The sequence below is a fragment of the Rhincodon typus genome, chromosome 5 (assembly GCF_021869965.1).
Source record: "Rhincodon typus isolate 14 chromosome 5, sRhiTyp1.1, whole genome shotgun sequence".
NCBI classification, from domain to species: domain Eukaryota; kingdom Metazoa; phylum Chordata; class Chondrichthyes; order Orectolobiformes; family Rhincodontidae; genus Rhincodon; species Rhincodon typus.
The window spans coordinates 31753181-31765717 of record NC_063336.1 but is presented as its reverse complement, the minus strand read 5'-3'; the positions used below and the strand labels follow the sequence as shown (position 1 = coordinate 31765717).

Below are 12537 nucleotides of genomic sequence, written 5' to 3'. Positions count from 1 at the left end.
GAGGAATGGGAGGGGGAGTTGAAATGGTTCGCGACTGGGACGTGCAGTTGTTTGTTGCGAACCGAGCGTAGGTGTTCTGCAAAGCGGTCCCCGAGTCTCCGCTTGGTTTCCCCGATGTAGAGGAAGCCACACCGGGTACAGCGGATGCAGTATACCACATTGGCAGATGTGCAGGTGAACATCTGCTTGATGTGGAAAGTCTTCTTGGGGCCTGGGATGGGGGTGAGGGAGGAGGTATGGGGGCAGGTGTAGCACTTCCTGCGGTTGCAGGGAAAAGTGCCGGGTGTGGTGGAGCTGGAGGGGAGTGTGGAGCGGACAAGGGAGTCACGGAGAGAGTTGTCCCTCCGGAAAGCAGATAAGGGTGGGGAGGGAAAGATGTCTTTGGTGGTGGGGTCGGATTGCAGATGGCGGAAGTGTCGGAGGATGATGCGTTGGATCCGGAGGTTGGTGGGGTGGTTCATCCAGCCCTGCACCTTGTTGTCTCGGATTCTCCAGCATCTGCAGTTCCTACTATCTCTGATACCATCCTGGAGTCTCATTTGTGGCCACCAAAACACCTGTCTACTCCCCTTACAATTGAGTCCGCTACAATTATTGTCGTGGCACACTTTTTAACCCTCCTCTCTACAGCGGAACCAACCGTGGTGCAATGAGTTTGCCTGCTGCTGCTTTCCCCTGAAGCGTTCCATGAGCTATAACCTGGTGTCTGTTGGCATTCATGTCATAAGAGTGTGCATGTGCCATGGATGACAAGTTACGAAAACACTTATATAAACCAGAAAACAGTGGTAGCTGTTATATATGAATCTGAAAGGGTTAGTACTGAGGGCTGCAGTAAGCACCATGCACTCTGATGATGTCATGTGCACTTGTGGGCAGAATAGTTCAGAATTCGAAGGAGTGAGAACTAAATTCTGATCCTCCTCAAAGTCTCTGTGACAAGCTCATTTGGAGCAACTAAAGTGGGACAGGAGTGGAGCAAACCTTGAGGTGAATGGCAGTAGCGGGAAAGGAGCGAACCTCGGGGTGAACAGGAGCAGCCTGCAGAAGCGGAGCAACCCTGGGGTTGAACAGTGGGAGAGGGAGAGGTGCGCCGTGGGGGTGAATGACAGGAGAGGAACAGATTGGTCTGGGTGTGAATGGGAGATGACATCATGATTCAAACAGTGAGCTGGGCTTGGATGTTTGGGAGCCAGATCTGGAGACTGAATGAGTGGTATCTGGTGGAACACAGAGTGTAAAGTTCTTATTTTTGTGGTTTGTAGTTTTGTTAGGAATAGAGAACCAAGAGTGAGAAATCTGATTTGGTGAGCGTTGGGTAAGGTTGTGTAATTGGCTCCTAGTTTATTTTTTGTAGTTGATAGGGTTCACAACGGCAGGAGAACTCATCTCTGTGGAAAGCTCCTCCTGCAATATGTGAGAAACCAGAGACACTTCCAGACTCCATGATGACCATTGTGACAATATAAACTTCAGAAATTTAACAGCAGTTCATTGATTGAAAAAGAAATCTGCATAAGTCATTCTGGAATAAACTGTTTCCTCAGATGAAGGGATAAGGAATTAAAAGTAATATGCAATTAGCCATCTCTGGGAAAAGAAGGAGTCGAAGCTATGTAAATAATCAGTTTTAGCAACTGCTTGATAACTGGCTGCCTTATGCCACAAGGACAAAATGATTGTCCTGAAGAAGTATTTAAAGAAGTACTAGCAGGACAGACTGTGTTTTGAACAGACAGCTAACACTGGATGTAACAAGGAACGGAGAAACTAGGTTTAGAGCAGCTGGCTTTCACTCCTGCTAAGAAAGTAAGCCACAGACTTGGTGACTTCAGAAGTGTCATAAATAATCTCACACCACAAACTTAACAAGACAGAAAATCCTATAAGAATTCAATTTGGGACTCTTCAGCAGCAGAACTCTGGAGATCCAAGCACAAGAATCAAACCCTAGACATATCCAGAAACAGGTGCTTTTGGTTGGAATCACGGTGAAATTCCACCATTAATGGGGTAACTGCTAAATTGTGTTTGTGAGGCTTAACTTGCTTACTTGAAGGGTCTTATTTTAGTTACTATATGCAATAAAGTTTAAATAATTGTTTCAGTCTTTGATTATCAGTGAAATTTCATAATAAGTAGCTTGTGATAATTTACCCACAACACCATGTATGTAGGAGTGGGTTAGCTGCAGCTCCTAATCAGCCACATAGAGCAGGTAAAACTGTAGATGGACTAACTATGGAGCATCCATGATGCTGAGAACGTCATGGATAACACATTTAATGAGGTTGTTGATTTTAATGAAAATATTTGAGGAAAAGATATTACATAAGTGTTAGTCAATGTAAACAAAGCCAGAATTACTGAGCTAAATTATAGACTACCATTTGTCAGTTCCTGTATTAGTAAATAGAGGATAATTTTCAGCTCCTTCTATCCTCCAGTATCTTTGCCATCCTGCTGCCCAAAACCTAAAGTTGTACCATTCCTGAACCATTTTATTGCTTGTAAATTTCCATGTGGACCTTCTGCCCTTGCTGAGAGAAGAGATAAATAAACTGGGGTCATAGCCCCTTCTTCCACTGTCGCAGGGGTATTGAGACCTGCCATGCCTGTTTTTAACCAACCAGGACAACGAGCACTCAAGAGGATCCCATCTGCTGCTCACTCCTTACTCAGCTTTTGGGCATGGATCCTGGAAAGGACCGTAACACCATCTTTGAAAACCTGAAGGCAGTGGATGGATTCCCCTGTTCATTGTGGACCCCTCTTTTAGTATCTTCATCAACTCCACCAGTTCTTTCTCTGTGATGGTGGAACTGCGGAATTTCTTTTGGAGTCCTTGGGTCATTGTCACAAAGCCATGGAGCCAGATACACTGGATACATTCACCACTCTCCAACATGGTGATGAAATGTCTGAATGAGAACAAGCCAATAATCTCACCCACTACCCGAGCTACAGATCTTTGCCAAAACTTTAATCACCACTCTCCCTTGGAGTTTACATCCTATTTGTAGACTCTGTGCCATTCCCAGAGGGTTAATAACCTACAAGGCACCCAGGTCAAAAAATGAGTGACGGCAGAATGGAGATGGCTGGATGGAGTCATGGGGAATGGGCTGCAGGCTCAACGGGGCCAGGATGAAGCTTTGAACACCTCCTTAACCAAATGCTATATCCCTCAATTAGGCACTGAGTGTCTTGAATGCAGGGCCCCTCAGAACTTTGCAAGTAACACTGGAACAATTGATTTTCAAACTTCTCACATAATGAGTCCTACTGCTTGCCTTGCCAAGTTATGGACTTAATTGGTGGTGGAGTGGGAAAGGTTTTCCATGAGTCTTCCTGACCCAGTGCTTATCTGGGCAGAAGCAGGAAGCTGAAGGTGTTCACACCCACTGTCTTCCTGTCCAATTACATTTCCATAACTATCAAACCCACCTTTGGAGGAGAATTACAACTCATGGCTGCTATGTAATAATAAATTAGGACAATCTCCAATGCTCTTTTCCCAAATTTATTTGTTAATAAGCTTACTAATTATGTTTGACAAATTTATTAAAATTCTTTTCGGATGTAACACGCATGTGTAGCCTTATCAATGCCCAGTCAAATGTAGCAAGACTTCCGTACTTCTTTGCTCCACAGCCCTTGCAATAATGACGAGCATTCCATTTGCCTTCCCAATTATTTGCTGTACTTTCATGCTAATCTTTTGTGCACAAACATACCCAGTTCCTATTGTGTTATATTTTGCAATAGATGAAGTGTATTTGGGTATCCCAAAGCATTCAATAAGGTGCCCTATAAACAGTTACTAAACAAAATAAGACTTCATAGTATTGGACTTGACATATTAGCACAGATGGATGATTGGCTAATTAACAAGAAACAGGAAGGCATGATAATCCCTAGCCCTGCACTCTTTCCTGGAACATCTGGACAACAAGGACACCTACGTCAGACTCCCACTTGTTGACTACACCATTATCCCCTCCAGACTGACCTCAAAACTCCGTGACCTTGGTTCTTGGCTCCTCCCTTTCCAGCTGGATCCTCAGCTTTCCGACCCACAGACCACAATCTGTGAAGACAGAGAACTGCACATGCTCCACAATAACACTCAACGCTAGAGCCCTGCCAAGGATGTGTCCTAAACCTCTTACTGTGCACCCTGTACACCCACAACTGTGTTAACAAATTCTGAATGAATGCCATCTACAAGTTCGCTGACAACACCATCATAGTAGTAAGGATACCTAACAACGACGAGTCAAAATACAGAAGAGAGATAGACGGCTTGGTGACGTGGTGCAATGAGAACAGCCCCTGTCTCAACGTCGGCAAAACTAAAGAACTGATCATTGACTTCAGAAAGAAAGGAGGAGAACACATGCCCCATCTACATCAATGGAACTGAGGTTGAGAGGGTGGAGAGCCTCAAGTTCTTTGAATTAACAATAACCAACAACTGTCTTGGACTTCCCACATAGATGTAACGGTCAGGAAGACTTAACAACACCTCTTCTTCCTCACGTGGCTCAGGAAATTTGGCATGTCCATAAGGACCGTCGCCAACTTCTACAGATGCACCATTGAAAGCATACTATCTGGATGCATAACGGCCTGGTATGGCAGCTGCACTGACCAGGACCGTAAGAAACTACAGGAGGTGATGTGCATAGCCTAGACCATGATGGAAGCCAACTTCTATCCATGGACTCCATTTACACCGCTCGTTGCCATGGAAAAGCTACCAACATCATCAAAGACCCATTGCACCCCAGTAATGATTTCCTACAACTTCTTCCATCAGGCAGAAGATACAGAAGCCTGAACACATGCACCAGCAGGTTCAGGAACAGCTTCTTCCCAGTCATTGTTAAACTGATGAATGGACTCTAGCCTCAAATAATGCTGATCTCGCTAATGTTGATCTCGCCTAGCGCAAGCCCTATGATATGTAACCTGTATACCTCTGTCTAAGTCTTTTTGATCTGTACGTCCTTGCTTACTATGATCAACCTGTTCTGCTCGTAAACAAAGCTTTTCACTGTACTTCGGTACACGTGACAATAAATCAATCAAACAATCAGTTGTCAAACTATGGTAATAGGGGAATGCCATAGGGATCAATTCCGGGGCCTCAATTGTTTATGACCTCTATTCATAACATTGATTAAGTTATTGAATGTATTGTAGCCAAATTTATTAATGATACAAAGGCAGGTAGGCAAGCAAGGTGTCAGGAGGATGCAAAAGTCTGTTAAGTGTCACAATAGTGGCAAGATATGGGCAATATATTTGAATTCTATCATCTGATCTTGATATCTGAAACTTTAACGGACTGAAATTGTTTAAAAAAGAAAGTGATGATTTAAAATGGCCATAGTGACCACCTGACTGCAAGTTGTCTAAGCTCCAGAAAATCCTTGTGAAGTAACCAAAATTGTCTGAAGTGAAATTGACCCTTTTATCAAAAGAGACTGAAACCAGTCAGATATGAAGAAACATGCAACTCATTTTTAATTTACAGCTATGTAAAACATTTCAGATATTTGAAATGAAATACTTGCCTGTGATTATTCAGCTTGGATGAATGACACCGGACATGGAAATACATGAATAAGATGTACTTCAAACAATGCCTTTGAAGATAGATTTGTAATAGCACTGGAAGAAGCTCTCTCTTTCTCTCTGCTGTCACTCAGGAAGGAAAAAGTAACCGTTGACAATACTAATTAAAGAAACATTGAAAGACAGATGTCTGTGGTTAAAAACCAACACTCCTAGGATATCCCTAAGGAGTCTAAACTGTATATTCTTTTATCTTTTCCCTTTTTATATTGGACACTGTCTGACTTCATACATGTGCATGTGTATCTTTATTAATTTTCTTGCGGTTAATAAATGATAAAACTTTCTTTCAAGAAAACATTGCAATTAGCTCCTTAGAACTATATTTTAATTAAAGTGAGGTATAGCTGCATGCTAAAAAGATCATTAAATCTTTGTTACAGTCAACCAAGGAGGTTGAAAAAGGGAAACCCAAGTGAGTGGATAGAGAATTGGAAGATTGGGTATGTTGTGAGAAATTTGAAATTGACCACTATGGCAGGAAGATGAGAAAAGCAGTAAATTATTTAAATGGAGAATTATTGCAGAATGCTGCAGAACAATGGGATCTAAGATACTGTTGTACACAAAAGAGTAACATTAAAATACAGCAATAAATTAAGAAGTCAAATGGAATGTTGGCCATTATTGCAAGGATATATAAGTGCAGAGCTCTTAATGCAACTGTGCTGAGCATTAATGGGATACACCTTTTTACTGTTTTGCTCACCTTACTCAAGATGGCCTCACTTCCATTGGGAAGCAGTTCAGAGACGGTTCATCCAACTCATTGTGAGACGATGAGTCCATCTAATGACGTTGAGCAGGTTAAGCCTATACAAATTGAAGTTTACAAGAATGAGAGGTGACCTTTTTAAAATATCAAAGATTCTGAGGGTTCTTGACAAGATAGATGCTGAGAGGATTTTTCCTCTCATGGGTAATCTAGAACTAAGGAACACAGTTTAAAAATAAGGAATGTTTAAAGATGAGAACTTGAGAAAATAAATAGGATTTAATGTAGGTTGATTCGCAACTCCAGTTTTATTAAACAAAATACATAAATAAGCACTTGTTAATGACATGCCTCTATGTACATACACCAAAGACAGTTACTATACATATTGCACAGGTAGCTGCTACAGATTTGCTACATACACACAAAAAATACATTCACAAGTTACAAAAGTATTGAAAAGATTCAAGTGTGTCAGATAACATTCTTACAATTCAATTCAGTTTTGCACAGAGCATCTCTAAGAGTAATTCATTCATGTTCACTTTGCCCAGGACTGGTCTGAAAAAAAGTTCTGTTACAGAAGTAACGCTGACCATTCTAAGAGTGGAGAGAATCAGTAGAATTTGAGCAAATCTCGCCTGATCTCCATTGTTCACCATTGTGATGAATTCATTCAGGGTGTGCTGAGCTTCCTGCTGCAGAGCCAGGATATACTGAGGCATCCTTAGGCTAGGAACGTCTGTAAAACAGGATGATAAAGGGTAATGGTCATTTAAAACGGAAAAAAATAATTCAAAGATGCTCCCTGTTCTGTTTTGAAAATCAATGTTAGAACATTGGTAGTACAAAACGAGTAGTATTGTATGAGCTGCCTTTATACTCCCTGCCAATATTCAAAGTTTTTGCAGTCATAGGGACTACAATTCAATACATAACAGGTAGCTGATATGACATGTAATTGTGCTCCTGTCCAAGGCAAATTTTATCCTATGTACAGTCAACTTAAAATCTCTTTTCCCTTTTATAGCTATTCGGTTTAATTTCTCATAAGAACATAAGAACTAGGAGCAGGAGTAGGCCGTCTGGCCCTTCGAGCCTGCTCCACCGTTCAAATGACTTGATTGAGTTTGGGAATTAATCATACCTACAGGCATGAGCATGAATCTAAGATCTGTCATTAAACGATTGATAGTTTCTTATCTGCAACTTAAGTTAGTTTAAAATTTATTTAATTTAAGTCATCTGTAAAACTTTGATGTGAAATATGTTTGATTAAATATTTCAGGTCATGCATAATGAGTTATAAACAATGCAACTGGAAACTGGGCAAGAAATTTCACTGAGCATGCCCCGTGATGAGGACATACCAAGTAGAGACGAGACACTTCACATCAAGGAATCAGTGAAAGTATTGAAGATTCAGACACTTCAAGCTTCTCATAAATTCCAGGTAGTTGGAGCATTAGCAGAGACTAGCACTGAATTGTTGGACTGTTCACCTTTTTATTCTATGAACAATACGTGGAGTGGGGTCAAGAGAAGAGAAAATGCACTGAGAAATAGGAATAAAAGCATTCTGGTTGGATCATTTATGATATCTTTGTCCACATCCTCTCACAAGATATAAAAGTAAAGTATACAACGTTAAGTGAAAAATGTTCAAAATTAATTCCTGAACATTCTTTGCCATGATGGGGTAGATAGTTATTTGTGACTGTTTGAACATTTCGGTTAGTCTGTATAAAACAAATAGATCTTACATGAAAATGAGCATTAAATTTTTACTTTAAAGGATTAATAAATTATTTTTAAAAAACACAAATATTTTTGTGCATAAAATGACAAATGAACTGGTAGAGCACTACCGTCCCAATAATCACTTCTTATTTTAATAGTGAAAACATGCGGAACATCTTTTCCTGAATTATGATCTTTCTTGTTCTACAAACACACTTCTGCAATTATAAGAGGATGCTAGATGTTTCATAGATTTAGAGCTTTTAGTGAGAACACAAACTCCTTCTCTCTTTCTGACTCCCACCCTGCCTTCACCTTACTGTTCCTCCCTGAATCATGCATCTTCTGCATATGAAAGGGACCCCATCATCAGTATTCACCATGAACCACTGATCAGTTTGTGCACTCTAGAGAATAAGCCAACTGCTCTCCTCTCGCTATATTGGGAACTCAGCAGAAGGAGGTCAAACTTGTATTGTATTTCTTGGTTGCAGAATGTGTTCCTAAAAGACATTAGTGAACCCGATGGGTTTTACCTGACAATTGACAATAGATTCATGATCATCATTAGACTCTTAATTCCAGATTTTTATCGAATTCACGTTCCACCATCTGCCGTGGCGGGATTTGAACCCGGGTGCCCAGAATATTACCTGGATCTCAGGATTAACAGTCCAGTGATAATTCCACTGGCAATTGCCTCCCCTATATTTCTGAATTATTAAATTTTACCTGACAACACAACACCCCAGGCCTCCATCAATGACACTTTAAGATATCTGCCAGACGGCAGGCAATATCCCACCATCTCCTCCAGCACTACAATCCACCAAGATATCTCCACTTCTCCTATTCTAGCCTTTTGAGCATTCCTGACTTTAATCACTCCAGCACTGGCACTTATGCCTTCAGTTGTCCAGGTCCCTCACTTGTTCTATCTTAAATTCTCTCGTAACATCATACTTAGCAATATGTGCAGGCCATTCAGCCTTTCAAGCCTGCTTCACCAGTCAATAAGATCATGGCTGATCGGATTGTGGTTTCAATTCCACTTTCTTGTCTGCCCCCATAACCCTTAACTCCCCTCTCTATCAAAAATATATCTAAGTCTGCATTGAATAAATTCCATGACCCAGCCTCCACTGATTTCTGGGGAAGAGACTTCCACAAACTAACAACTCTTTGAGATTTAGAAAAAAATCTCCTCTACTTATTCTTAAACTGTGTCCCTTAACCCCACTAGAACTGTGTTCTAGTCTCCCTTAACAAGAAGGACCATCCTTTCAGTATCCACCCATTCTAGTCCCTTCAGAACCTTAAATGTTTCAACAAGATCACTTTATTCTGATAAGGTATACGCCAAACCTGTTCAATCTTTCATAATAACATAATTTAGGGCAGCATGGTGGCTCAGTGGTTAGCACTGCGGCCTCACAGCACCAGGGACCCAGGTTCGATTCCACCCTCGGGTGACTGTGTGGAGTTTGCACGTTCTCCCCGTGTCTGCATGGGTTTCCTCTGGGTGCTCCGGTTTCCTCTCACAGTCCAAAGATGTGCAGGTTAGGTGGATTGGCCATGCTAAATTGCCCATAGCACTCAGGGATGTGTAGCTTAGGTGGGTTATAGGGGGATGGGCCTGGGTGAGATGCTCCAGGGGTTGGTGTGGACTTGTTGGGCCGAAGGGCCTGTTTCCACACTGTAGGGATTCTATGATCTTCCATGATCTATGAATCCCTTAATTGAATGAAGGAGTCAAATAAATCTTTGAACTGCTCTTTAAAATATAATGATATTGTTTTTTTTCAAATAAGGAAACCAAAACTGCATACATTACCTCTGATAAAGTCTCACCAAGGCCCTGTCCAGTTGCAGTAAATCTTCTCTACTTTTATGTTCCATTTCCCTTACAACAAACATTAACATTCCATTTGCCTTCTTGACTACTTGTTGTGCATCCATACTAACTATTTGTTATTCTTGTACCAGAAGACCTAGATCTCTCTCTAACCACATGTTCTGCAATCTGATTCTATTTGAATAAAATACTACTTTTCTAATTGTCCTGCCAAAATGGACAAATTCACATTTTCCCACATTATACCCAATATGCCAACTTTTACGTACTCACTTAATCTAGCTATAGTCCCTTACAGACTCTGTACATTCTTGACAAATCATTTTCCTACATGTCTTGATGTCATTGGTAAATTTAACTACTACACTTTGGTCCTTTCATCCAACGTCAATAGTCAGCACTTGAGAATTTGCACTGATCCCTGTGATGCTTCATTATCTATAGTTTGCCAATCTGCAAGAGACCCATTTATTCCTATTCTCTGCTTTCTATGGCTAACCGGTCTTTATCCTGACATCAAGTACTCTTAGCTTGTGCAGTAATCTTTGATGTAGCATCTTCTAAAATTTTCAAAACCCAAGTGCACCCCAACTACAGGTTCCCTTTCATCCTCTCTTCCTCACTTCCCTCCTTTAAGACATTCCTTAAAATGTGAAAATGTAAAACTTTGACCAGTATTTTAATTTGAGCCCTAGTACTTCCCTTGGTGACTCAGTGTCAAGTGTTTGTTGGTAATGCTCCTTTGACCACTTTAGGAAGTTTTACTATGTTAATGATGCTATATAAATACTGGTCATTATTGTTGTTGTAGCTAAGGAATTAACATATTCCTCTTTTCTGAACCACTACTAGGGCTTGCCTGCTGCTGATGTGGCATAAGCTGTGATCTAATGAGAACACTCCGGAATTAGCAGGATTTCCTCTGGCTTTGGCTGTTTTGGTTATATGTCAGAATTTAATTTGTGTTGTTTCAGAGAATCATAAAAGTTATGCACAGAAAGAGTCCATTCAACCTGTTGCACTAATAAGGATCCTATTTCTTGTACTGAAGCTATCTCCTGTACTTTAATTTTCCTGCTCTTTCTCATGTCCTTTTTTTTTTGCCTTGTCGGTTGCCTGAGTTTGAATGTCAACCTCTTCTGATATTAAGCCCTTTGATTCCCTTCTGCCTTTCATCAACATCACTGAAAGGTTTGCAGGGCTTTTCCTTCCACTTCCCCTTAAGTTGCCCACACATGAAGGAACCAACTTGCCAAATTAAGAGGCTCCCCCGCAAACGGCTACATTAACTAGTTGTGAGCATATGGGCCTGAATCACTACGGAACTCCTCATGGCTAAACCAGGAATGTTGTCAAGTGTTCAGTAGTAAACCATCAGGAGTGATACAACCCTCTACAACGAAAAAGGATTTTCTGAGTGCAGAGGGTTTAATCAGACAAGGAACAACCTGAGAGAGAATTGCCCAATTACTTTGTGAAAAATTTAAGAATTATCTATTTTGTGAGAAATAATTATAAAGGCAAGTCAGCATTGTTAATGAAATTCTGTTTCTTTCTTACCTGGGTTGAAAAGTGTAATGCCTTTGAGATATGCATATTCTTTGTTGCTGACATCCATGTTCCAGAGCTTCATAAGAAATATCTTCACTTTTTGAACTTCTACCAGAGAAGTGGCATTCAAGGCTGTCTCCGAGTTCTGCCCATCCATCACTTTCTGATTCAAGAGAATCTTTCTCAGCAAGCTGGGTGCCACAGCCTCAGTCACTTCAAAGTCAACTCTTTCCTGGGCCAACCCCAAGACAAAGAGCGGAGCCCAACAATTCTGCACCAGCAGGACCTGATCACCTTCAGGTAGTTGACAAAAAGAGGGCAAGTTCTTAATGAAAGTCAAAGTCTTTAGGAGCACCTGTGAGGCTCGTCTGCAAGTGAGTTCAGGCATTTTGAGAACAACTTTCCTTCTAAACTCACAGGAGCATCCAGGAGCTGAGGAGTGATGGTGATGTCGATAGTGGCACCAGCTTGATTCGCTGGGATGATCTTTGTTGAGAATGCTGTAGAGTATGCTGCTGTGTGATCTCTGCCCACATTGGCATTTATCAAAACTCACTGACTGGAATACACAAGCCATTGTTAACTGCCTGCAATCTCTGAAGCTTATCTGCCTTCACAGTCACTGAACTCTGCTTTTATAGGCTCAGTGAAACCCTGCTGTAAAAGTACCTTGAACTTCACCTGCACTCGACTACCATTTAAAGACAAGTGAGGCGTGACTGATTATTTCATTTCTTTTTCTATGTTGATTGGTTATCCAATTTCTCTGAATGACAGAAATAGTGAGAGCTTTATCTCCACAAGGTTAATAGAGGATATATTATTGGTCATCGTGTATGCTGCTGTGAAGGAGACATCCGTACCTTGGTACCAACGACCTCTTCATGCTGCCAACTAAGGTGACGTAATTCTTTTACAGTCATGAGAGTTTTATCAAATTCATGCTGTCCTTGAAAACAGCCAAGCCAAAAATGCAACATGTAACTGTCAGTTCCATTTCCTTTGGAAGTACTTCTATTATCATGAAGTCAAT

General features: G+C 41.0%; 1 protein-coding gene and 1 long non-coding RNA gene across 2 annotated transcripts in view; one reads left to right on the top strand and one right to left on the bottom strand.

Annotated features, from left to right (window-relative positions):
- The window catches only part of LOC125483130, a 15144-nt gene extending 6961 nt beyond the window's left edge, over positions 1–8183 (top strand). The window contains exon 2 of the long non-coding RNA XR_007262099.1: positions 7647–8183. This is a non-coding gene — a long non-coding RNA (uncharacterized LOC125483130). The remainder of the gene's footprint in view (positions 1–7646) is intronic.
- Positions 6619–12095, bottom strand: LOC109932310 (nuclear receptor subfamily 0 group B member 2-like). The gene is made up of 2 exons (XM_020531546.2): positions 11514–12095; positions 6619–7100 (listed from the first exon to the last, which is right to left on the bottom strand). Exons 1-2 carry the CDS (start codon positions 12079–12081, stop codon positions 6853–6855), a joined length of 816 nt encoding a protein of 271 aa, XP_020387135.1. The 5' UTR covers positions 12082–12095; the 3' UTR covers positions 6619–6852.
- Positions 12096–12537: the final 442 nt, after the last annotated feature.

What these genes read in the sequence shown, in the direction of transcription:
- LOC109932310 (XM_020531546.2), bottom strand. Translation starts at nt 12,081, where the DNA reads ATGGCTTGTGTATTCCAGTCAGTGAGTTTTGATAAATGCCAATGTGGG. An exon ending in CATTACACTTTTCAACCCAG is followed by an intron (nt 7,101 to 11,513) that starts GTAAGAAAGAAA and finishes CCTGTTTTACAG; the next exon opens with ACGTTCCTAGCCTAAGGATG.